Source organism: Manis javanica, chromosome 17 (assembly GCF_040802235.1).
Source record: "Manis javanica isolate MJ-LG chromosome 17, MJ_LKY, whole genome shotgun sequence".
In the NCBI taxonomy this organism is placed as follows: Eukaryota; Metazoa; Chordata; class Mammalia; order Pholidota; family Manidae; genus Manis; species Manis javanica.
The window spans coordinates 64471729-64498099 of NC_133172.1; the positions used below are offsets into that span (position 1 = coordinate 64471729).

The 26371-nt window shown below is 47.6% G+C and overlaps 1 protein-coding gene and 1 long non-coding RNA gene across 9 annotated transcripts in view; one reads left to right on the forward strand and one right to left on the reverse strand.

Moving 5' to 3' along the window:
• DRC4 (dynein regulatory complex subunit 4) overlaps nt 1-26371 on the forward strand; it is a 51252-nt gene that overhangs the window by 23528 nt on the left and 1353 nt on the right. For 5 of the 8 annotated variants that reach the window (XM_036993919.2, XM_017662233.3, XM_017662232.3 and 2 more), the window contains 10 exons: nt 13722-13808; nt 15659-15856; nt 16065-16271; nt 17872-17926; nt 18565-18770; nt 19288-19455; nt 19789-19875; nt 21938-22147; nt 24545-24610; nt 26114-26369. In XM_036993919.2, the coding sequence (XP_036849814.1) occupies nt 13794-13808; nt 15659-15856; nt 16065-16271; nt 17872-17926; nt 18565-18770; nt 19288-19455; nt 19789-19875; nt 21938-22147; nt 24545-24610; nt 26114-26263 (1362 nt within the window). In that variant the 5' untranslated portion in view covers nt 13722-13793 and the 3' untranslated portion in view covers nt 26264-26369. Of the gene's footprint in view, nt 1-3221; nt 3370-13721; nt 13809-15658; nt 15857-16064; nt 16272-17871; nt 17927-18564; nt 18771-19287; nt 19456-19788; nt 19876-21937; nt 22148-24544; nt 24611-26113; nt 26370-26371 lie in introns of those variants that run through there. The other 3 variants (XM_017662231.3, XM_073226815.1, XM_017662238.3) reach the window with 3 other exon arrangements.
• On the reverse strand, nt 15827-24217 carry LOC118967548 (uncharacterized). The gene is made up of 3 exons (XR_012126977.1): nt 22908-24217; nt 17712-17865; nt 15827-15966 (listed from the first exon to the last, which is right to left on the reverse strand). It is a non-coding gene; the product is annotated as an uncharacterized lncRNA (long non-coding RNA).

The following is a 26371-nucleotide window of genomic DNA, read 5'->3' on the forward strand; positions in this document are numbered from 1 at the left end:
TAAAGCCACTATATTTTGGAAACCTATTAGGCAGCCATAGTAACCATAACAGTAATTGTTGTTTAATACTTATGCCCATTTGAGAGATAAATAAATAGATACAGAGGGGGTCCTGTCAAGGGCATCCCATCTGGTAAGCAGCAGGTGATTTGAATCCAGAGGTCAGTGTTTATTTTTAATTTTTTATAAGAATATTTGTAAAAAAAAGTGGAGAGAATAGCACAATTAAACTGCACTATACCCATCACTCAGATTTAGGGATTGCCAACTCCTGGCTGATCTTGCTTCCTCTCTACTTTCGGTTGCCTTCTTCTGCTGCTGAATTGTTTTGAAGCAAATCCTATATACATTATATCGTTTCATTTGTTAGTACTTTGCTACTCATCTTTTTAAAATTATTATAAATATTATTTTGATATCATTAATGTCCAATTACTTGAACAACATATGGTTACTAGACTCCCCCTATTATCAAGTCCCCCCCCACACACCATTTCAGTCACTGTCCATCAGTGTAATAAGATGCTATGGAATCATTATTTGTCTTCTCTGTATGTACTGCCTTTCCTGTTACATTATGTGTGCTAATCCTAATGCCCCTTTTCCCCGCTTATCCCTCCCTTCCCACCCATCCTCCCCAGTCCCTTTCCCTTTGGTAACTGTTAGTCCATTCTTGGGTTCTGTGTTTCTGCTGCTGTTTTGTTCCTTCAGTTTTTGCTTTGTTCTTATACTCCACAGATGAGTGAAATCATTTGATACTTGTCTTTCTCCGCCTGGCTTATTTCACTGAGCATAATACCCTCTAGCTCCATCCATGTCGCTGCAAATGGTAGGATTTGTTGTCTTCTCATGGCTGAATAATATTCCATTGTGTATATGTACCACATGTTCTTTATACATTCATCTACCGATGGACACTTAGGTTGCTTCCATTTCTTGGCTATTTTAAATAGTGCTGTGATATACATAGAGGTGTATATGTCTTTTTCAAACTGGGCTGCTGCATTCTTAGGGTAAATTCCTAGGAGTGGAATTCCCGGGTCAAATGGTATTTCTATTTTTAGTTTTTTGAGGAACCTCCATATAGCTTTCCACAATGGTTGAACTAGTTCACATTCCCACCAGCAGTGTTAGGAGGGTTCCCCTTTCCCTGCATCCTTGCCAGCATTTGTTTTTCCTTGTCTTTTGAATGTTGGTCATCCTTACTGGTGTGAGGTGATATCTCACTGTGGTTTTAATTTGCATTTCTATGATGATTAGCGATGTGGAGCATCTTTTACTGTGCCTGTTGGCCATATGAATTTCTTCTTTGGAGAATTGTCTGTTCAGCTCCTCTGCCCATTTTTTGCTACTTATCTTTAAAAAAGTCTAGCCTTCTTAAGTACTATGTTATCTTAACATCCAGGCCTCCAGTGAGTTGATGCAGTTTACCTGGGCAAACAAGTAAGTGGGAATTAGGAAGAGCCACACAGACAATATGGTTGGTGAGAATTATGTATTAACCATCATTGCCCTGTGATTCTGCAAAAAACTCAGATGCCATTTATCTGGGTTTCAGACCTGCACAGCTTGATGCTGAATAAAAAGTATTTTAGGCCACACATGTGAAGAAAAGTCTCTTTTCTAAATATCTGAACTCAAATCCAAAATGAAAAGCACAGGCTGCTGTGGGCCTTGTAGGGAGCCCAGAGAGTCAGCAACCAGGGCTCCCTGTACTGTTCTTTTCTGCAGTCCACACTGATAAACCAAGTGATGCTATTGTTCTGTGACAAATGAATACCCTGTGTCATCCTGAATTAACCTCCTATATTTGTCCATTTTACTGAAATGAATTATTGTTAATGTGTGTATTTAATTTGGGACTCCCAATCAGACTTATAAGCAAAATGTTCATCAGCATGAGGTACTTAGCATATTGGGTCTGTAAAATAAGTGATAGTGATAATTACCCTGCTGAGTTACTCAGCTGCATTCGCTTGCATGCTGACCCCTGCACCGGGAGGCCCTGACACAGGGGAAGGATTCCCCTATCAGACAAGTAGTGCCTGGCACAGAGGCACAAGCTCTTGTGAGCCCAGCACAGTGACATGATCAGGCCTCACAAAGGCCTCAGGGTCTGCTATAAATAAATAATGGCTCTGTGCAGGCAGCGTCATGCTGTTTTCTTCCAGCTAGCTGCTCCACTCCAACAACAATCAGGGCTTGAGTGGGCAAACAGGAAGCCCCTTGGGCTCATCACTGCGGCTCTCAGATCCTTGCCTTTGTGGGAATGCCTCAAGCCTGAGCAACCTAGGTAATGAGGCATCTTCCTCTCTGAGCCCCTCTTCTTTACTCAGTCTGTCCCCAGTTCAACTCTCCAGCGGGGAGAAGATTCCGGAATCGAATACATCCCAAAACAGATGGGAAAAGATGCTGCAAAATCAGGTCAGAAGATGGTAAAGTTAAGAGTGTAGGGAAAAAGAAAAAAAAAAGGACAACAAACTATGTGTAAAGACGTGCACTTGCTTAAGACAAGCTCTTAGCCTTATGGGTAATCGGAAATTGGCTTTGTAAATGGTAATTTGCTGGCAGTTTCCAGAGCAAGAGTTTAGGAAAGGAACCTGGTAACTCTTGTTTCTGCGGTGCTTGTATGGAGACCTTAGGAGAGGTTTCCCGTTTTTCCTCACCATGAGGATGAGACCGCAGGGGAGGCCTTTTCAGGCAGAGATGTTTATTTTTGTGAAGGGTACACTTGCTGATTTCGTAAGTTTGGAGCTAGCCGAAACATATTTTTCCCTCCTATCTTTTTCTTCTAACGGTTTGTGGAAACCCTAGCTTCCTTGCATCCTCACCTGGGCAGCAGTTGGGGTGTGGCCCAGGGGCAGAATCTGAGCCCTGATTTGAATCTACTTTGGGTAACGTCCGGAGCCACGGGTGGCAGACGTGCCCTCCCTTCCTCCTTCCCTGAAGGCATCTCCATGGCACACCTTCAGCTACTGTTGTAGGCGCTGCAGGTAAGAAGAGGACCATGGGGACCCCGATCGCCTCATGGTGTTGAGTTGTAGCCGGGGAGATCAGAAATGCACATCATATATCCCGCACGCATTGTTATTATTGCTTTTGAATATTATTATTATAGTTATTGAAACGTATTTAGGAGGGTCGGGGTAAGCGCGCCGAAGCACAAGGTTAGGTCGATCAGGGACTCCACCCAGGAAGCGTTGCTAGGGACTCGCTTCCGCTGTTTCCTGAGCTTGCGTGTCTTGCGGTGTCTCGCGAGGATCTTCGGGATTTCGCGAGGGACCGCCCAGCGGTTGCCGGGAGACAGTGCAGCCTCGGCTGGGCCGGCACTATCCGCTGGTGGGGCGGGACCCGACAGCTGGAGCCATGGTGAGAGGTGCTGGGGTGCGCCAGGGTCCGCGCAGAGACCCCTGGACGGGGAGGCCTGGGTCCCCGGGGCCTGTGCGCACTGAGGCCCCTGGACGGGGCGGCCTGAGCTCCGGGGTCATCGGGTATCCTGCGCTCAGAGACCTCTGAACAGGGTGACCTGGAGTTCTGGGTTCTTGAATGTGAGGACTTGATGTTGTGGGGGAGTCCTGATGGGGAGAGCCGCACCTGGAGCTGAGGGGTCTGGGCTCTCCAGGATCCTGTGCTCACAGGGGTGGTCATAGAAGAAACCCCAAGGCCTGGTGTACAAGCTGTACGGAAGAGAACCTGGGTCAAGGGATTTCCTACCTGGAATGGAAGGCTTGGTCGGTCAGATTCTTGGACCTAGGGTATTACTTTACAGGTGCCTGGGGCACACGGGGTCCCTGTGGAGGACAGTTGGGTGCACGGGATACCGTAGGACCCCCAGTCTCTGGGATGGAGAACCAGGGTGGCTAGAGGCCCTCTACACCATAAGGGGTCCTCCACAGGGTCTCGGGGGACAGGAACTATTGTTTCCTTGGAGAGAAGAGCGATGTGGGAACTCCACTGCCTCACCAGTTCATCCCTATCTTCCTCCTGTAACGGGGCCTTCAGCTACACACCTCCCCCACCCCCAATGTAGGAGCTGTTAGTAATCTAGTTTCAAGGGAGGTGCAGCAGGGTTAGTGGGGGTGCCTCAATGTGGGGGAACTGTGCCAAGACTCTGCAGTTGGCTGTGAATGACCCAGAGGTGAAGAAGTGAAACTCTGGGATCTCCTGATGGGGTGGATTTCTTGGAGCAAGGGAACTGGACTACACAGTATGTGTTTTATTTTTTTTTAACAATTTTTATTAAGGTATTATTGATATACACTCTTATGAAGGTTTCACATGAAAAATAATGTGTTTACTACATTCACCCATGTTATCGAGTGCCCCCCCCCATACCCCATTGCAGTCACTGTCCATCAGTGTAGTAAGATGCCACAAAGGCACTACTTGTCTTCTTTGTGCTACACTGTCTTCCCCATGATACCCACTGCAACGTGTGTACTAATCATAATATCTCTCAATCCCTTTCCCCCTCCCTTCCCCCCCCTCCCCCACCCTCCCCTTTGGTAACCGCTAGTCCCTTCTTGGTGTCTGTGCTTCTGCTGCTGTTTTGTTCCTTTGGTTTTGCTTTGTTCTTATGCTCCACAAATGAGGGAAATCATTTGGTACTTGTCTTTCTCTGCCTGGCGTATTTCACTGAGCATATTACCACGTTGTTGCAAATGGTGGTATTTGTTTTCTTCTCATGGCTGAATAATATTCCATTGTGTATATGTATCACCTCTTCTTTATACATTCATCTACCGATGGACACTTAGGTTGCTTCCATTTCTTGGCTATTTTAAATAGTGCTGTGATATACATAGAGGTGTATATGTCTTTTTCAAACTGGGCTGCTGCATTCTTAGGGTAAATTCCTAGGAGTGGAATTCCCGGGTCAAATGGTATTTCTATTTTTAGTTTTTTGAGGAACCTCCATATAGCTTTCCACAATGGTTGAACTAGTTCACATTCCCACCAGCAGTGTTAGGAGGGTTCCCCTTTCCCTGCATCCTTGCCAGCATTAGTTTTTCCTTGTCTTTTGAATGTTGGTCATCCTTACTGGTGTGAGGTGCACCATATCTCATTGTGGTTTAAATTTGCATTTCCCTGATAATTAGCGATGTGGAGCATCTTTTCATGTGCCTGTTGGCTATCTGAATTTCTTCTTTGGTGAAGTGTCTGTTCATATCCTCCACCCATTTTTGAATCAGGTTATTTGGTTTTTGGTTGTTGAAGAATGTGAATTCTTTACATATTTTGGATGTTAACCGCTTGTCGGATATGTCACTTACAAGTATAATCTCCCATACTGTATGATGCCTTTTTGTTCTGCTGATGGTGTTTTTTTGTTTTACAGAACGTTTTTAGCTTGATGTAGTCCCATTTGTTCATTTTTTATTTTGTTTCCCTTGCCCAGGGAGATGCGTTCAGGAAGAAGTTGCTCATCTTTATATTCAAGAGATTTTTCCCTATGTGTTCTTCTAAGAGTTATATTGTTTCATGACTTACATTTCAGGTCTTTGATTCATTTTGAATTTACTTTGGTGTATGGGGTTAGACAATAATCCAGTTTCATTCTTTTGCATGTAGCTGTCCAGTTTTGCCAACACCAGTTGTTGAAGAGGCTGCCATTTCCCCATTGTATGTCCATGGCTCCTTTATTGTATATTAATTGACCATATATGCTTGGGTTTATATCTGGACTCTCTGGACTGTTCCTTTTGTCTGTGGGTATGGTCTTGTCCCAGTACCAAATTGTCTTGATTACTTTGGCTTTGTAGTAGAGCTTGAAGTTGGGGAGCATAATCCCCCCTGCTTTATTCTTCCTTCTCAGGATTGCTTTGGCTATTCAGTGTCTTTTGTGGTTACGTATGTATTTTAGAACAACTTTCTCTAATTCATTGAAGAATGCTGTTGGTATTTTGATAGGGATTGCATTGAATCTGTAGATTGCTTTAGGCAGGATGGCCATTTTGACAATATTAATTCTTCCTATCTGTGAGCACGGGATGTATTTCCATTTCCATTTATTCGTATCTTCTGTAATTTCTCTAATGAGTGTCTTGTAGTTTTCAGGGCATAGGTCTTTCACTTCCTTCATTAGATTTATTCCTAGGTATTGTATTCTTTTTGATGCAGCTGTGAATGGAATTGTTTTCCTGATTTCTCTCTCTGCTAGTTCATTGTTAGTGTATAGGAATGCCACAGATTTCTGTGTATTAATTTTGTATCCTGCAATTTTACTGAATTCAGATATTAGATCTAGTACTTTTGGAGTTGAGTCTTTAGGGTTTTTTTTATGTACAATGTCATGTCATCTGTAAACAGTGACAGTTTAACTTCTTCTTTACCAATCTGGATGCCTTTTATTTCTTTGTGTTGTCTGATCGCCATGGCTAGGACCTCCAATACTATGTTGAATAAAAGTGGGGAGAGTGGGCATCCTTGTCTTGCTCCCCATCTTAAAGGAAAAGCTTTCAGCTTCTCACTGTTAAGTGTGATGTTGGCTGTGGGTTTGTCATATATGGCCTTTATTATGTAGAGGTACTTGCCCTCTATACCCATTTGTTGAGAGTTTTTAATCATGAATGGATGTTGAATTTTGTCGAATGCTTTTTCAGCATCTATGGAGATGATCATGTGATTTTTGTCATTCTTTTTGTTTATGTGGTGGATGATGTTGATGGATTTTCAAATGTTGTACCGCCCTTGCATCTCCGAGATGAATGCCACTTGATCATGATGTATGATCCTCTTGATGTATTTTTGAATTCAGTTTGCTAATATTTTGTGAAGTATTTTTGCATCTATGTTCATCAGGGATATTGGTCTGTAATTTTCTTTTTTGGCGGTATCTTTGCCTGGTTTTGATATTAGAATGATGCTGGCTTCATTGAATGAGTTTTGAAGTATTCCCTCCTCTTCTACTTTTTGGAAAGCTGTAAGGAGGATGGTTATTAGGTCCTTACTAAATGTTTGATAAAATTCAGCAGTGAAGCCATCTGGTCCAAGAATTTTGTTCTTAGGTAGTTTTTTGATTACCTATTCAATTTCATTGCTGGTAATTGGTCTGTTCAGATTTTCTGTTTCTTTCTGAGTCAGCCTTGGAAGGTTGTATTTTTCTAGAAAGTTGTCCATTTCTTCTATGTTATCCAGTTTGTTAGCATATGGATTTTCATAGTATTCTCTAATAATTCTTTGTATTTCTGTGATGTCTGTCATTATTTTCCATTCTCATTTCTTATTCTTTATGTGTGTAGGTTCTCTTTTTTTCTTAATAAGTCTGGCTAGGGGTTTATCTATTTTGTTTATTTTCTCAAAGAACCAGCTCTTGGTTTCATTGATTTTTTTATTGTTTTATTCTTCTCAGTTTTATTTATTTCTTCTTTGATCTTTATGTCCCTCCTTCTACTGACTTTGGGCTTCATTTGTTCTTCTTTGTCCAGTGTCAATAATTTTAATTTAGACTATTCATTTGTGATTGTTCTTCCTTCTTTAAATAGGCCTGGATTGCTTTATATTTATATATATTACTTTATATTTACCTCTTATAACTACCTTCGCTGTGTCCCACAGATGTTGGGGCTTTGTGCTGTTGTTTTCATTTTTCTCCATATATTGCTTGATTTCTGTTTAATTTGGTCATTGATCCATTGGTTATTTAGGAGCATGTTGTTAAGCCTCCATGTGTTTGTGAGCCTTTTTGTTTTCTTCATACAATTTATTTCTAGTTTTATACCCTTGTGATCTGAGAGGTTCATTGGTACAATTTTAATCTTTTTGAATTTACTGAGGCTCTTTTTGTGGCCTAGTATGTGGTCTATTCTGGAGAATGTTCCATGTGCACTTGAAAAGAATGTGTATCCTGTTTCTTTTGGGTGGAGAGTTCTGTATATGTCTGTTAGGTCCATCTGTTCTAATGTGTTGTTCAGTGCCTCTGTCTCCTTACTTATTTTCTGTCTGGTTGATCTGCCCTTTGGAACGAGTGGAGTGTTACAATCTCCTAGAAGGAATGCATTACGTTCTATTTCCCCTTTTAATTCTGTTAGTATTTGTTTCGCATATGTAGGTGCTCCTGTGTTGGGTGCATAGCTATTTATAATGGTTATATCCTCCTGTTGGATTAACCCCTTTATCATTATGTAATGTCCTTCTTTGTCTCTTGTGACTTTCTTTGTTTTGAAGTCTATTTTGTCTGATACAAGTACTGCAACACCTGCTTTTTTCTCCCTATTAGTTGCATGAAATATCTTTTTCCATCCCTTCACTTTTAGTCTGTGTATGTGTTTGGGTTTGAAGAGAGTCTTTTGCAGGCGGCATATAGTTGGGTCTTGTATTTTTGTCCATTGAGCGACTCTATGTCTTTTGATTGGTGCATTCAGGCCATTTACATTTAGGGTAATTATTGATAGGTATGTACTCATTGCCATTGCAGGCTTTAGATTCATGGTTACCAAAGGTTCAAGGGTAACTTCTTTACTATCTGGGAGCCTAACTTAACTTACTTAGTATGCTATTACAAACACAATCTAAAGGTTCTTTTTTCCTCCCTCCGTTCTTTATATATTAGGCATCATATTCTGTACTCTTTGTCTATCCATTTTTGTCTCAGCTCTGGTGACAGCTGTTTAACCTTAGGAATACCTCCATCTATAGCATTCCTTCCATAATACACTGTAGAGATGGTTGTGGGAGCTAAATTCTCTCATCTTTTGCTAATCTGGAAATTGTTTAATCCCTCCTTCAAATCTAAATGATAATCTTTCTGGATAAAGTATTCTGGGTTCAAGGGCCTTCTCCTTCATTGCATTAAATATATCATGCCACTCCCTTCTGGCCTGTAAGGTTTCTGCTGAGAAGTCTGATGATAGCCTGATGGGTTTTCCTTTGTATGTGATCTTATTTCTCTCTCTGGCTGCTTTTAATAGTTTGTCCTTATCCTTGATCTTTGCCATTTTAATTATTATATGTCTTGGTGTTGTCATTCTTGGGTCCCTTGTGTTGGGAGATATGTGCACGTCCATGGCCTGAGAGACTATGTCCTTCCCCAGATTGGGGGATTTTTCAGCAATTACTTCCTCAAAGACACTTTCTATCCGTTTTTCTCTCTCTTCTTCTTCTGGTAGCCCAATGATACAAATATTGTTCCATTTGGATTGGTCACACAGTGTCTCAGTATTCTTTCATTCTTAGAGATCCTTTTTTCTCTCTGTGGCTCAGTTTCTTTGTATTCCTCTTCCCTATTTTCTTTTTTTTTTTTTTTGAGAGGGCATCTCTCATATTTATTGATCAAATGGTTGTTAACAACAATAAAATTCTGTATAGAGGACTCAATGCACAATCATTAATCAACCCCAAGCCTAATTCTCAACAGTCTTCAATCTTCTGAGGCATAATGAACAAGTTTTTACATGGTGAACAAGTTCTTACATAGTGAATAAGTTCTTACATGGTGAACAGTGAAAGGGCAGTCATCACAGAAACTTTTGGTTTTGATCACGCATCATGAACTATAAACAATCAGGTCAATTATGATTATTAGTTTGATCTTTATACTTGATTTATATTTGAATCCCACATTTCTCCCTTATTATTATCATTATTATTATTATTATTATTATTTTTAATAAAATGCTGAAGTGGTAGGTAGATGCAAGATAAAGGTAGAAAACATAGTTTAGTGCTGTAAGAGGGCAAATGTAGATTGATCAGGTGTGTGCCTATAGACTAAGTATTAATCCAAGCTAGACAAGGGCAACAAAACATCCACAGATGCAGAAGATTTCTATTAAAACAGGGGTGGTGAGGTTCTAAGCGTCACCTCTGTTGATCCCTGATTTCTCACCTGATGGCCCCCCTGCGACTGTGCCTGTCTTAGGTTGGTCCTCCCTGGAGGAATCTTACCCGTCTCTGGCTAACCAGTCATCTTCCAGGGCCATACAGGGAAATGTAAAGTTGGTAAGTGAGAGAGAAGCAATATTGTTTGAAAAGGTCAGCTTTACTTTTTGGCAGATTTATGCCCTGTGGCTTCTATGCCCAGCATTTGTCTTGAGGTATCTTTACCACTTGGAAGAATTATGATACTCGGTAATTTCGATATGAGGCACGAATTCTACTTAGGGGTTGTAATTATGAAGGAAGAAGAGAAGCTATAGAAGTAGCAGATGGAAGAAAACATGGGAAGATTGATTATTTCTTTGACATATCTTCTTGTAGTGTAACATAAGCGTGTATAGGTTTTAAATTACTAATTAAATTGCGTACACACATTAACATAATAGGAATACAGCTACATAACCAAAGCAGACCTACAATTACCAGCCATATCCAGTGAAACCAAGAAAGCCAGTTAGGCACCCTAGGCATTTGTGAAAACTTATCAATGATATGATGGATATTGTCTAACTGAATTTGAATATTTTGAGAAAGATCAGACAAATTAAAACAACACATTCCTGGGAACTGTTCACATCCCATGTGTTCTTTTAACAGTTGATAGTCTATAGTTGCAAGATTTTGGAGTGCTGCAACTTGCACTTCTCCTAATTCTTGGTTGATCCTCTTCCCTATTTTCTATTTCATTCATTGTCTCCTTCACCGCATCTAATCTGCTTTTAATACCTTCCATTGTGTTCTTCAATGATTGGATCTCTATCCTAAAATTGTTCCTGGGTTCTTGAATATTTTTCTGTACCTCCATAAGCATGTTAATGATTTTTATTTTGAAACCTTTTTCAGGAAGATTCATGAGTTGATTTCATTTGAGTCTTTCTCAGGTGTATTCATAATTTCACTCTGGACCAGGTCTTTTGACGTTTCATAATTTGGCTGTGGTGCCCTCTAGTGCCCAGAAGTTATACTCTCTGGAGCTGCTCAGCCCCTAGAGTAATGTCAGGGTTTGTAGGGGAGTAGTGTTGGTGCTTGTGGGGAGGAAATAGCTGTTCCCTGCTTCCCGGCTGCTATGCCTGTCACCACTGCTAGACCATTGGGCCAAACACACAGATATAAGCCTCTATGCTTTGTATTTGTAGCTGCTGTAGGCGGGGCTTCACTCTTCCTGGCCTAACACCAGGGCAAGGGTTGCCAGTTTGTGTGCCTGAGCCAGGTGCAGGCTAGCTGGCAGGAAGACACAGCAGGTGGTATATTATGGTGGCGGCGGGCGGTGGAGGGGGGTGCTTGGAACTATGTATCCAGCCAGGGGGATGGAGTGCCTGAAGATTGTTTAAGCTCCCAACGTGCTGGGCAGAGTGCACCCAGACAGTTTTGTCTACCTGTCCTTTCTCCTGAGCCATAAGCTCTGTGTAATCCTTGCCCCTTTATCAGCCCTCTTGTTTTTAGGAAGTCTCTCAGACTGCCCACCCTGCTTAGTTGGATATGAATCCCTGTTTTCCACAACCAGCTGGAATCTCTGTCTTTCCAGGTATTCTGCCTGTCTTAACTTTCCAACCATACTAAATCATCAAAGCACCGTGCTATGTAGGTTCATGCCCCCAGAGCAGGTCTCCAGGGCTGGGTACTCAGCAGTCCCAGGCCTCTGCTCCCTCCCCGCTGTGTTTGTTTCTCCTCCTGCTGCTGGTGAGCTGGGATGGGGGAGGGGCCTGGGCCCCACCGGGTCATGGCTCTGATATGTTTCCCTGTTTCATGAGGTGTGCTCTTTTCTCCAGGTGTATGCAGTCTGGTGCAGCCTTCTTTCCTGTTGCTTTTTCAGGATTAGTTGTATTAAATTATATTTTCATTTTATATGTGGTTTTAGGAGGAGATCTCTGTCTCACCTCTCACGCTGCCATCTTGAATCCAATTGATGTTTCATATTTGTATGTGGCACCCTCTAGTGCCCAGAAGCTCTACTCTTTGGAGCTGCTTAGCCCCTGGAGTGATGGTGTGAGTCGCAGGCAAGTGGTGCTGGTGCCAGGAGGAAAGAGCTCTTTCCTGCTTCCCAGCTGCAGTGCCTACCTCCACTGCCAGGGCCAGTGGGCCTAGGGTGCATGGAGGAGCCTCTATACTATACACTGTAGCTGCCGTAGGCGAGGCTGCCCTCAGGCTTGCCTGGCGCAATGGCGGAGCAACCAGTTTGCAAGCCAATGCCTGCTGGGAAGAAGGAGCAGCAGGCTGCGTATCATGGTGGGCATCCTTGGAGCTGTGTAGCCAGCCATGGGGATGGAGCAACTGAAGCTCCTGAGAGTTACCAACCTGCTGGGCAGAGCATGCCCAGACAATTTTGTTCACCTGTCCTTTCTCCTGAATAGTAAGTTCTGTGCAGTCCTTGTCCCTTTGTCAGTCCTCTCGCTTTTAGGAAGTCTCTCGGACTGCCCGCCTTTCTTTTGTCCCAGAGCAGCAGGATGTGGATACCTGTTTTCTGCAAGCAGCTGGAAACTCAGTCTCTCCAGGTATTCTGCTTGTCTTAGCTTTCCAACCTCACCAGTCTGCCAAGCACTGTGCAATGTAGGTTCAGGATCCCAAAGCAGATCTCCAGGGCTGGGTGTTGAGCAGTCCTAGGCCTCCACTCCCTCCCCACTCTGTTTCTCTTCTTCCTGCTGGTGAGCTGGGGTGGGGGAAAGGTTTGGGTCTCGCTGGATCACGGCTTTGGTATGTTACCCTGTTTGTGAGGTCTGCTCTTTTCTCCAGGTGTATGCAGTCTGGTGCAGCCTTCTTTCCTGTAGCTCTTTCAGGAGTAGTTGTATTAATTATATTTTCATATTATATTTGGTTTTGGGAGGAGGTTTCTGTCTCACCTTTCATGCCACCATCTTTGATCTTACACAGTATGTTTTTTAGGAGTGAAGATTTCAGGGTGTGGGTCTTTTGAGAAGCAACTGGAAAAAGGCCACCAAAATGCTTCTAGTTGTGACTCTTTTCTTTTTGCTTATGGTTTTCTAAGATTTTCATGTAAAAATTTTTTTGTAATCATAAAAATGTTACAGAAAAATGTAGACACACCCACATAAGAATGTTACAGAGACATGTGAATGCACTTACACAAAAGCATGGTCACAGAAAGTTGGGAGCAGTGGTGGCAGAAAGACAAGGCCTGAGAAAGTCAAGATCTTTGTGAGTGGCCTTGGGAGGTGAGTGAGGGGTGGGGGTATAAGGTTCTCTTGTGTGGAAGTTGTTAAAAGCAAGCGTGACACCATGAGCAGTTTCATGGTGAACCATTTACAGAAGAATGCCCTTTGTGAATGCCGTCTGCTGTAGCTCTCTAGACCAGGGTTCTCAGAGGGAGTTTTATATCTGGAGAAAGGGAGGTTCATGTTGCTGCCTTTGATCACTGTTTCTCTCCACACTCAGCAGTTTCTTGCAGGTTTCTTTATGGTGATTCCCAAGCATTATAACCAGCATGGTAATATTTGACTGTGTGGTATTGGGGCTCTTCCTTTTTTGAGGCCAAGTAAATTCTGCATCTACACCAAGGAGGGCTCTGCCACATACCAAGGAATGGATTTGGAAGAGTTCCCCCTTCTTTTTTGAGGAAGAAAACGTTATCTTATGAAAAGGAAGAGTTCTCCTTCTTGCTTCTCCAAAGCTGCTGGTGGAGAATGTCCATGACATTAATTGTGGGAAGCCTTAGGGCAGAATGATGCGCCCTGGGGTGGGGGTTGGGGGCATGAGACAGCGAGCAGTGGTAGAGGCTCTGGAACAGGTACGCTTCTCTCAGATGATCCTCGGGGGCGGATCAGAGCCAGCCAGCATATGAAGCCATTGGACAGAACCCCCTCCTAACCTAATCATCTCTTTAACCAAAGGCGCCCAAAAAGAAAGGGAAGAAAGGGAAAGCCAAAGGTACCTCGACTGTGGACGAGCTCGCTCCGGAGGACATGAGCAGAGAGCAGGTGAGCAGGGTGGACCCTGTGCCTTGGCCCAATCCTGGGTCGGACGAGCTGGGTGGGTGCTGTCCGGAGCCATCTCCATGGCGGTTGGCAGTGAGCCTCGTTCAGACCACTGCAGCACTCATGGCTGTCCTCAGCCTTGTGTTCTTCCCCTCGGTCTGGCTCCTGCAGTGCTGCCCAGGCCAGGGTTTGCTTCCCCCTTTTCCATAATTTCATCAGATCCAAAGCTCTCAAGTGCAACACTTATTTTCATAAAAAAGCAGAACCTCCACAATGATGAATTTTTTATAGGGTGCTAGGAATTTGGAAGGAAATGTTTTCTGATATAAAAGCTATTTTTGGTTTTCTGTATTCTGTTTCAATCTCATTCTTTTATGCATCTGGTGTACAGAGTTGCTATCACAGTACATGCATATATAGCATTCTTATTTGCTTTATTTACCATTAAACATTAGGAATTATTTTAAGCCACCTATCCATGTTGATGAAGTTAAGGGCTAGAGAACATAATTATACACTTAAAATTTAAATTAAAAGTGTCCTGAAAACTACAACATGAGGTCAACATGAGTTGTGTGGCACCTCCACTGGCCCTGTGAGCACCTGGCCTGGACCTGAGGGCTTGGTGTCCTCCCATGTGTTGGTGGTAATAACGCCTACTTTCTTTCAGTAGTTTAAGATAAAACACAAATACAAAGGAGACTGAGAGTCATATGAGCTGAAGTTGGAGAGCTTGGGAGAAGTCCTGGAATGATGGTAGAGCACCTTCATTTTTTGTTTGTTTGTTTGTTTGTTTTTTGAGAGGGCATCTCATATTTATTGATCAAATGGTTGTTAACAATAATAAAATTCTGCATAGGGGAGTCAATGCTCAATGCACAATCATTAATCCACCCCAAGCATAATTTTCGTCAGTCTCCAATCTTCTGAAGCATAATGAACAAGTTCTTACATGGAGAACAAATTCTTACATAGTGAATAAGTTACATGGTGAAAAGTATAAGGGCAGTCATCACAGAAACTTTCGGTTTTGATCATGCATTATGAACTATAAACAATCAGTTCAAATATGAATATTCGTTCGATTTTTATACTTGATCTATATGTGGATACCACATTTCTCTCTTTATTATTATTATTTTTAGTAAAATGCAGGAAGTGGTAGGTAGATGCAAGATAAAGGTAGAAAACATAGTTTAGTGCTGTAAGAGAGCAAATGTAGATGATCAGGTGTGTGCCTGTAGACTAAGTGTTACTCCAAGCTAGTCAAGGGCAATAGAACATCCACGGATGCAGAAGATTTCTCTCAAAACAGTGGGGGTGAAGTTCTAAGCCTCACCTCTGTTGATCCCCAATTCCTCACCTGATGGGCCCCCTGCGACTGTGCCTGTCTTAGGTTGTTCCTCCCTTGAGGAATCTTACCCGTCTCTGGCTAACCAGTCATCTTCTGTAGAGCGCCTTCATTTTATACACAGGGAAACCACTGGCAATTTAAGCGGAGGGTGCCGGGTTCAATTGTTTTGAAGAGGTCAGTGGGATGGCCGTGTGGGAAATGGGCTGCAACACCACATTGTCCCAGTAGCCGAGCTCTTTGAACAGATCCTGCATTCATTTGAGAAATTTCTTCAGTATAAATTCTCAGGAATGGTTGAAAGAACTTAATCATTTTTTGATCATTGGTCAAATTCAAGAGATTTCTGCTGAATCTGTTCTGTCCCTGCAGCCTTCCTAGCATCGTATTTTAACTTCTTTGAGCTCTTAGGTTTAGTGAGAGCGGCCCCTCCTTCTTCGTCCCTTGCCTTTCTCCATTCATGCGCCCTTTGCAATGGGTGGGCCCCACTCTGCCCGGTCAGGTGGAGGAGCACGTCAGCCGCATCCGGGAGGAGCTGGACCGGGAGCGGCAGGAGCGCAACTACTTCCAGTTGGAGCGGGACAAAATCCACACCTTCTGGGAGATCACGCGGAGGCAGCTGGAGGAGAAGAAGGCTGCGCTGCGGAACAAAGACCGGGAGATGGAGGAGGCCGAGGAGAGGCACCAGGTTGAGATCAAGGTGAGTCAATCCCTTCCGGAGTCACCAGATGAGCCGAGGGCCAAGACGAGAGGTCGTTTTCTCTTGTTGCTTTGAGGATCACAGCCCTTTGTGTCCTGTACCTTGGGAACCTGAAGGATTTTTTAATAAAAGAGCAGGTGCTGCAGGTGAGCAGGTATGTGCTGGTGTGTGCATGTGCAGGTGAGCAGGCACTGTCTCCTGCCTACAGGTCTACAAGCAGAAGGTGAAGCACCTGCTGTATGAGCATCAGAACAACCTGACGGAGATGAAGGCCGAGGGCACGGTAGCCATGAAGCTGGCGCAGAAGGAGCACCGTACTCAGGAGGGTGTGCTGCGCAAAGACATGCGGGCACTCAAGGTTGAACTCAAGGAGCAGGAGCTGGCCAGTGAGGTGGTGGTGAAGAACCTGCGGCTGGTAGGTGCCAGGGTGTTGAGTGCCCAGCAGCAGTTGCTGGGGACAGAGAGCTCCAGTGTACTTGAAATAACTGGAACTTCGTATTTTCGTTGAAAAACTACCGTGTTTTGGCAACTAACTGAAAATTTTTTAAAAAACACTCAGCCACACAAACCCTATTTGGGGGCCCAGAGCAGAATTCTGTCCTAGACTTGAGCAACAAATTGACTTCGAAAAGGAAAATCCAGCTCAGGGTCCCTCGCCACATGCTGCTGACACCTGACACCCAGCCGCTTTCCCAGGGAGCACATCAGGTGTGTTTAGAAACACATCATCAGAGTGTCTAGCACGTGAGCCCCTAGGTGGCCATGGCAGTTAGCCATGAGCACCTGGTTGGCTTTTGAGACATTTTGGTCCTGAGAGCCAGGAGTGTTCCAGGAGGTTGAAATTAATTTGCTAGGTGCCTGGAGATTCCAGGACCTGTTCTGATCTCTGGGGACATACAGGGAGTAAAACTGGCAAAATGACTGCCCATCGTGGCTGACGGTCCAAAAAGGAGACACAAACATGAGACGGAAGACAAAACAGGAGTTTCTGACACTGGATGCCAGTACATCTGTGGGCACAGCTGCTGTAGGAAGAGCTAAGGTGAAGGCCGACTGGGCCTTCTACTTTTCTCTGTAAGGAGTTTTGGGAGTGCCTCACTGAGGAGATGGCGTTTGAGCCCAGGCTGGAAGGAGGTCGGGGCTAAGCCAGGCTGGAGGAGACCAGGCCCGGAGTACGGGGGTGAGCCAGCAAGAAGGCCGGAGGGGCAGGGAGGCTGGGGAGACAGGCCAGGGCTTTTTGAACCCAAAGGGCACAATGGAGACAGGCCTTTAACCCTGGATGAGTCAGAAAGCCTTGGGATTTGGGTAGAGGGAGGGTATGTCTGAATTTGGTTTGCAAAGGTTCTTCCTGGCTGTGGAAGACTGTCAGTACAGTTGCTCCATGCCTGGAGGCAGCGGAGCCTCAGCTGAATCAGGAAAAGAATCAGCAACATTGCAGACTCTGCAGCAAAGCCTGAGAGTGAACTGTTGGACCCTCAGGAGATGTTTGGTCTTTCCTAACAGAAGCACAGAACGGGCTGGTTTCCAATGAATTTTGTGATAAGAGGCTGTCTGCTCACTGGAGGCCTGGATATGGAGTAGTTACTTGGTCAGAGTTCCCCTTTGTATAAAAATACTGTTACAAAAAATAATCTAAATTTTTCCTCAACATTTTTATATGTAATAAGAATTAAAATAATTTGTAATGCTGTTCCAGGCCACAGATGAAGCAGGTTAGCAGGCACCTAGAGAGAGTCTGCAGCCCTGTGTAGATGTGGCTGCTGACCTCCAGCCTGTGGGTGGGTTCCCGAGCAATGCCTGCTTCAGTCTCTAAGGACTTTAGCCAAGGGGAGTGAGTTATGAATGTGGAAGTTACCAAAATCGTGTTGTTCGGAGGTTGGTCCATGAGGTCAGGGATGAGGGGAGCCCAGTGCCCCCAAGAAGCAGCAGGGTTTACCGAGCTGGTTTCTCCATACCAGTGAGGAGCAGGGGCAGCTTCTCTGTCATGTAGTGATCATCTGCTCCCGCCTCTGCAGAAACACACAGAAGAGACCACCAAGATGCGGAATGACTTTGAGAGGCAAGTGCGAGGTCAGTTTCCCACATGCACCTTGTAAGACAGCCGTCAGAGGTTTAGTCACCTCCAGGGCAAATAATTGGGTCGAAGCAGCCTATATGTGCAGAGAGGGAGTACGTGTTTCCAAGGATGATGGGGCACTCAGGATCTCGAACAACTTGTTTCTATGCGAGTTGGGGAGGCTGTGATTACCACCCACTTCCCCATTCCTGGCACAAATCGTCAGTTAAAAGTAGGAGGCAGTTATTCAGTCTTGTGGGCAGCATGCTTAGAACAGTCTCTTTCGTGGCTTCTGGCCTGAAGAGACTCCCATTTCTGAAATCTGTCTGCTTTACTAATAAAGCCCCATACGTTGACTGGCCATTGGGATCAGCTGACACTCTGCTTGGGGAGCCCTAGTGCGGAGATTGATTAGCAATGCCTGCCGCAGGCAAAAGAAGGCAGACAGCAGTGTGCGCTGGATGTGTCATCTGCGAGCATCTGCAGAAAAAGTTCCACCTAAGCCCATTCTGTGCTTTGGCGGAGCTTGTTGGCACAGCTTTCATCCTGGTGGGTGTTCTTGGGCCCTGTTTACAGGTTCCATCTATTCTTGTAGCTACAGGCCCGCCTGTTCTTCCTCTGCTAAGCTGCTCTGTATGCTGCTGCCTTTCAGAAATTGAGGCCAAGTATGATAAGAAGATGAAGATGCTTAGGGATGAGCTGGACCTACGGAGAAAGACTGAGATCCATGAGGTAGAGGAGAGGAAGAACGGCCAGATCAACATGCTGATGCAGCGCCACGAGGAGGCCTTCGCAGACATCAAGAACTACTACAACGACATCACCCTCAACAATCTGGCCCTCATCAACTCCCTCAAGGTGCTGCACAGGGGCTGGCTGGGCTGGGCTGAACCCCCTCAGATCCAGCACCTCTGCTGATAGACATACCTGACAATGTCCCTCCACTGTCCTCTACTGAGATTCACAGTGAGAGAATGTAACCTTCCTACGCCTGTAGCTGAAAACAACCAAGATGTAGCCCTAACTGTAGCGTGGAAGGGGACCTAATAAAACAGCATGCATTTTGATAGGTAAAGGCTTGTATGCAGCTGCATTCAGAACCACAGCATGGCCCACACAGGTGGGTGTCACTGTCTTGTTTCCATGATGGAGAATGCCCACCCCTTGGGAGACCCTGAGCAAAGCACACTCTCTGCTTGAAAGCTGCATTCCTAGAAAGTTCAGCATAAGCTAAAACCAAGCAGACATACTCTGATTATACAACAAGATCTTTGGTGCACCTGCAGCTGCAGGAATGTTCTTTTGCACAGGAGAGCTTGGGGCCCCCCGCTCAGAAGGCCTGCTGAGCCTTCCTGCACCTGGGTTTGTGCAACAGGAGCAGATGGAGGACATGCGCAAGAAGGAGGACCACCTTGAGAAGCAGATGACAGAGGTGTCCATGCAGAACAAGCGCCTGGCAGACCCTCTCCAGGAGGCTCGGGATGAAATGAGCGAGATGCAGAAGAAGCTCCGGAACTATGAGAGGGACAAGCAGATTCTGGCTGTGAGTTTCCTCCAGAATTCATCTCCCTCCTCGGCACCTTACCCTGGGCTTGGACAAGGAGGAGCATCAGCAAAATGTCTCCTGAGGCCCAGATCAGGGCGTGGCCCTTAGGGCAGGAGGTGGGGCTGAATCTCACCTTTCTCTGGTTGGTGTCCTGGGGGCGCAGTAAAGTTGGTGCATGTTCTGGGAGGCAGGTCTCACCAGCCTGCCATGTGGGACTCAGCTTCCTGTGTCTTTGCGCCATTTCCTCCTGAAGATCTCCCAGGAGCCTGCATTATGGGGATGCCCGAACCTGGACGCTTTCTATCCCCCACATCCCCATTTTCTCTCTAGTGCACAAAAGCACGTTTGAAAGTGACAGAGAAAGAGCTGAAGGGCCTGAAGTGGGAGCACGAGATTCTGGAGCAGCGGTTCATGAAGGTTAGGAGGCTCTGGGCTCTGGGATGGCTTGGCAGTCAGCAGGCTGGGACCTTGATGCCGTGGCTGGGTTTCTGGGTTTAAAAGCTGGGAAGGAATCCTGTTGCCCACCCCTCATTCCAGGCAGCTTATAAGAGGCTAAAACCTGTGGTACATTCTATAGAAGGCCTGGGGGTCCCACAAAGAGTAGGTTCTCTGGTATAGAGTTGTACCTCCTACTTCTGGCCCCTCGCAGCAAGGGTCTTTCTCAGGTATGTGCATGTGTCTAAGCACTAAGGTATTGTGTATGCATTGTAGAGAAGTTGGAGGATCCTGAGGTCTAAGAGGCCCTCCTGTCGCTCCACATTGGGCCTCAGAGGGGGTAATAGCTTCGAGTCTCCTTGCAGATGTCATCATGCATGTCCTACTAGGGGTGACTTGGTGCTTCCCAAGTGGGGTCACATCTCAAACGTGATGCCTTTCCAACGTCACACTGTGCTGTGTGTCTCTCCAGATGGCTGGCCGACGCTCCGTCAGAAGGCTGCATCCTTTAGCCAGTCCCCTGGGACAAACATCCATTTCAGACCTTGGCTGCCACTGTTACCTTTTGAGCAACGTCACCCTCACTCAGCTTTCTGTTTCTGAAAGTCACTTTGTAGCTGGGCCAGAGGGTTTGGTTCAGAATTTGGATAGCATCTGCCCAGAGGGCTATTCTGAGTATGATGCCACCCAAAGGGCCCAGGGGCCACCTCACCCCTGCACCACCTCTAATTGATTCAAAACATTGCTGAGTGATTAGGTGGAAAATGTCTCATTAAATTGTGCTGCTCTGAGATTGCTGGTGACTGGCACACTTCGTGCCTCTGAGCAGTTTCTAGTTCTGCCAAGGGTTGGCCCTTCATCACAGGACAGAGCAGGCCCATCACTCTGAGCTCTTTGTTGGTACAGGTCATTGTTCCTTCTCCACCTAGTTGGAATTCACGGTCACAGACCGACGGAGGAATGGGCCAAGTCCTCCGGAACATCCATCATCTGCTAGCCCTAGACTCACCTTCTTCTAAGGTGCCTCAGAAGGGTCGTAGGGAAGCCAGGGAGACATCTCTCCTTGCGAGTTCAGGTGGATTGAGTCGGGGAGGAGAAAGCGGACGGGAGCAGAGGCCTGTGCTCTGTCACCTGCTCTTCTATGTGAATGTGTTTGTGGTATGTGTCTAAGTCTTAGAAAACTGAGGATGCAGATTAGTCAACAGGTTTTAAAGACCAAAGGCATGGAAGTGGATGGAAACAGATGTAGGAATTCCTTCACAGTGGTTGGAAAGAGAAGGTTCTACATGGCTTTAGCACCATCCTCCTCTCCTTCCAGCAGTAATACACTTGCACATGTAGAGACTGTTCTGGAAGGAGTCATATCGGATGTTCACATGGTGGCCTCTGGGGAAGTGATCAAGAGGTATTCCCTTCCTACGCAGCCTCGGTTCTTTTGCGCTGCCCAGCTAAAGTGCCGGAGGGGAGGACAAGAGCATTTTCAGTGACTGACAGGCAGTTGGCTCCAGGGCTGTTCTCTAGATGTGCCTTTTGTGGGGCATGTCTACGTATGTGGGGTTCTAAAATCGGGGGCTGGCAGGGGGAGTGGGCCCTCAAGAGGCCAGGCCTCCACCCCAAACATTGCTTGCCGGAGTTTTAGGCCCTGGATCTCACATAGGGGCATTCAGGGACGTGTCTGTCCTGAGCCCATTGCCCAAACTCAGGGCAGGGCTGGCCCCAACCCTTCTGGGGCCTTTCGAGCTCTTACAACAGGGTGTCCCGGTACTTCCCGAAACCTCTTAGTAGAGGTGGGCCCAGTTAGTGTTTCCTCCTGCTTTCTGGTGTGGACAGCTGTGCACCATTAATCCTGTCCCACAGAGTAGGGGTATGCAGAGACAGACCCACGTGCCCACCGGTGGGCACTGCTGAAAGGTTAGGGTTCAGGCTCAGTTGCTCTAACGAAGTGGTGTTTCTGGCCCAGGGGCAGAGGTAGGTGGAGCTGTTCACCAGTGAGGGTGCCCCTGGGGCAGGCGGCCTTGTCACCCACCACAACCTGCCCCTGCAGGTGGAGCAGGAGCGGGACGAGCTCTACGGGAAGTTCACCGCGGCCATCCTGGAGGTGCAGCAGAAAGCAGGCTTCAGGAACCTGGTGCTGGAACGCAAGCTGCAGGCACTGAGCACTGCTGTGGAGAAGAAGGAGGTGCAGCTCAACGAGGCACTGGCCGCCTCCAACCTGGACCCCGCGGCTTTGACCCTCGTGTCCTGCAGGCTGGAGGTGAGTCCCGGAAGGGTCCTAGGGCCGGGCTGGGCTGGCCGCCTGCTCCTGCCCCATTTGGTGGCTGTCACTCATCTCCTGGCAAAATCCTGTGCATGTCCAGCCTCTCATTCCACTGGAGACATTGGCTGACCTGGTCATGGATGGGGACCTGTGTGTGCCACCATCAGGCTCCTACGCTCGCTCGCTCTCATGGGTTTGTCCCTCAGCTCCTCCCCAACTCCCACCTTGACCTCTCAGCACCTTCTAGCCCCCAGGCCAACTACCTGTCCAGTTCTCAAGAAAAGTATGATCCTGGGTCTCTTGAGCTACTCCAAACCTCTCAACTGGAGGTCCTAGTGCATCTGGTGACAAACCCAGACACAGGCCCCAGACACGGCTGAGTCTCCTGAGCTTTCAGCCAAGGCTGCTGCCATTGTGGCTGGCCTATGGCGCTAAGATGTGCTGGTTTGGGCTGTGGGCAGTCACGATGGGGGAATTGCAGGGCTCTGGGCATGCCTTTGTGGTGAGTGCTGGGGAAGGCTTCCCAGAGGGAGTTAGGTCTGAGCAGAGGGTAGAGCATCTGTGCACTCACATCCATGGTCACTTGCAATGCTCCTCTGTGCTGGGCCATTCTAGGCAGGGGGACAGCAGTAAACAGGAGAGATGAGGCTCGGCTCCCATGGGCCAGCTGGGCTGGCAGAGGATCAGGCCGCTGCTGGCTGCTGCCTTTGACCCAGCAGCCGGAAGCCCTGATAACACCTGGCAGGTCATCTCTTACCTGGAGCTGCTTCCTGGACCTCACTGGGGGTCATTACAGAAAGAAAGGGTGATGCTGAACAAGGTCTTGGATGCTGCCAGGGGGCATGGCTGGTGCTGGGGTCCTGGCCCTCTGCATGACCCACAGCTGCCAGGCTTGAGGCAGTCCCAGGTTCAGCTCCCTTGGGGGCCTGCGAGACAGACACAGGTGTGGGCCGGCGCCTGAAAATGCAGCTGGCCTCCACGTCTCTGTTGAGAGGCCTGGCAGGGGAGGCTGGCTTGTTTCAGAGAGATCCTTTCAGTGTGGAGGCACCTGTCTCTGATCTTCCTCCCTTCTGGGTCACCTCACTGTCTGTTCAGGTGTTTTATTCTGAGAAATAGCACAGGCAGCATTTTTAAGGTGATTTGTCAACACCATTCTTGGCGGAACAGAAACCCCTCTGCCCACATGACCCTCAGTCCCAGAGATTAAACTTCGTGTCAGGTCACCTAGTCTTTATTTAAAGCACTCCAGGCTGGCTTGCTCCCTGCCTGGCCTTTGTCTGAGACCTGCAGCTCCCACTTGGTGCTGTTGTACACTTGTGAGCCTCGTACTGCTGCCCGCGTTGTGAGCTAAGGGGAGCAGAACCAGCTGGGGGGGGCCAATCCTGAAGCCTGTCAGCTGTGCCTGAGTTTGGGGCCAGTGGGGAACCACAGAAGCTTCCTGGCAGGGCACACTGGATCAGAGAGAGCCCACTGTGGCACAGGCAGAAACTGGAGGGCAGGAGGGGAGCAGGTGGGCACCGACGAGGAGGGGCTAGGGAGTCTGAGGTGCCTTGCGCCTGCTTCTGGCTGAAACCAGGAGTCGGCTCATCAGGAAGTGGTGGGGCTATGCTCTGTGGGCCTGTGGGATCTAAGTCACCTGGGATGGCTCTCAGGGCCTGGGTTGTGCAGTGCTTAGGAGGGGCTTCGTCTAGGTAGCAGCTCTGTGGTCCTGGCCTGGGGGCTCATCTCTGTCGTTGTTGCTATGTGTCTGTGAGGCACCATGATCACTGGAGGCAAGAAGTGAGGCCGTCAGCGAGGGGAGGGCTTTTCTGCCTCTCTTGAGAAGGGTCGAGGAGCCTGATGAGGCCCTATGTTGCCAGCAGTCACCAGGAGTGGGCTAAAAAATAGTCCTGTTCAAACCGATAGATAAAAGCCCCCAAAACCTGTCATTTTTGTAAGCTCTTAAAAAGCAAATGCCAAAAAAATCCCACCACCCTGCAAAAAACCCAAAAAACAAAAACCAGTCCCACCCATGACGGTCACTGCATATTCCCCAGGGACCGAGGGTGAGCCTGCCTTTCCTGGTCAGTTACCTGGCTTGGTGGGAGGGAACCCCTTGTGGAGGTGAGTCCCAGCGGCCTCAGGGGGCTTCCCTGGGCCATGGTTGGCATCAGTGACTCCAGAACACACCAGTCCTGCCACTCTGCAACCTCTAGGCCTCGCTTTTCACTGTTCGGACCGTTTGCTCATGGAGAGGCAGACCCTGCCTCCCTTGAACACCGTCCCGTGCAACTGGCCGCTCTCTGTGGATTATGTGTTGGTGGAGCCGGGCTACTCCTCCCTGTCATCTGAGGTCCCCTGCCAATGCCCCCAGCCCCCACCCACCCCATCTTCCTGGCCTACCTCTCTCCTCAGGACATTCTGGAATCAAAGAACACCACCATCAAGGACTTGCAGTACGAGCTGGCCAGGGTCTGCAAGGTATGAGGGTGCTCCTCCAACTGTCCCTCAGGGCTGCTCCCTCACCGCAGACTGCACCCGATTTATCCCTCTGAGGAGGGTGCCTGGACAGACTAGCCCAAGGCCCTTTGTGCCTGCCCAGGGTCCCATAGTCTGGGTCATATCCCTACCCATCTCCCCGTCTGATCCTTGCTTTCAGACCCCAGCAGTGACCTGGGGTGACTGGAGGGGGCCTCTTTTGCTCCCCAGACTAACACCCACTGCCCTCCAATCTGGAGAGTTAGGGTCTAACCTTCACCTTTTGTGCGTCTGTGAAAAGTGCACACCCTTTCCATGCCAGAAATCTGCCTCAGCACAGAGGCCGCCTGCCGGTGGGGGTGAGCAGTGAGTGCCTTGACCCTGCTGTCCTCTATCCCGTGAGCCCAAGGGGCCTGGGTCCTGCACCCAGGGCCCCTGGCTCCATCTCTGAGTTCACAGCTCCATCTGGGCTTTGCCTCTGGGGAGTGTGGACATGGTGCTACCTGCACATGCATCTGCCAAGAGCAGCCACCCCATGAGTGTGATTCAGATACACCTGTGATCCTTTGGGTGGATGTTACGGCCCAGAGTCCTGGGCCATGGGACTGGCAGTGCCTGGCACTGGCACTGGGCTCCATGGTGACCAGATATTCCTGGGTCTTCACTTGCCCTTAGGTGTGTGTCCCCTGATGCACAAAGTTGGGGCCATTTACTGGCATGTGCTGTTCTTGGGGCAATCTCCATAACCTGGTATCTGATCGCCAGGAGGTCCCTGTCCCACAGAAGGGCAGCAGCCAGGGCCTAGCCTCAAGCCCAGATAACCTTTTCCTGGCAGGGGTGAGGATAGTGAGGCCTTTTGGGCCTTTGCTCTGAGTCAAGCCAGTCTCCAAGCATTTCATTGCATCAACTCTTCAAACCCTTACAACGATACAATGAAAGTCAGTTTAAAAACATCCACTTTCCTGAGGGGGTCCAGAAACCTTGTTTGTGTTGGCCCTCCCAGTGCTGCTGCCAGACCTCAGCCTCTCTGGGACAGGTGCTCGGCTGGTGGTGCTTCTCTGGGGACAAGAAAGAGATGCCATTAGATAAGGCTGGGAGGGTCAGCGAGGGCTTGCATGTGCACACAGAAGGCCATGCCCAGGAAGTCAGGGATGATGGACCTGAAGGACAGCTGCTTGGCAAGGAGCCAGGAGTGGGCTCAGACCACAGCTCTGCCCCAAGTCTGCTCCTCCTGTCTGTTTCACCATCTGTGAAACAGGGATAATGGCAGCATCTCCTATCCTGGGCCACCTGAGTCCATGCACACAGAAGTGCTGAGGACCAGTCTGGTACAGAGTGAGCAGCTAGTAAAGGTCAGCTTGAGTGTTTTCCACTATCACCCACTCCAGCCCCCTCCATGCAGTCGAGTGTGCCTGAGTGAGGGTCAGCTTCAGCATTGCCAGCCCCTGCCCCTGGCAAGCCACAGCTGAGGCCCTGCTCCCTCCTGACACTGCTCTGTCCCCACAGGCCCACAATGACCTGCTGCGCACCTATGAGGCGAAGCTTCTGGCCTTTGGGATCCCTCTGGACAACGTGGGCTTCAAGCCCCTGGAGACAGCTGTGATTGGGCAGACGCTAGGTCAGGGCCCCGCAGGACTCGTGGGCACCCCGACATAGCTCCCACCCGAGACCATTCCCTACATGACACTTTTCATGCACCAAGGGCAGCGTGTATGTGTTTTCAGATGTGTATTGTTGGCAAATGAAGGTTTCTTATGTTTGCTA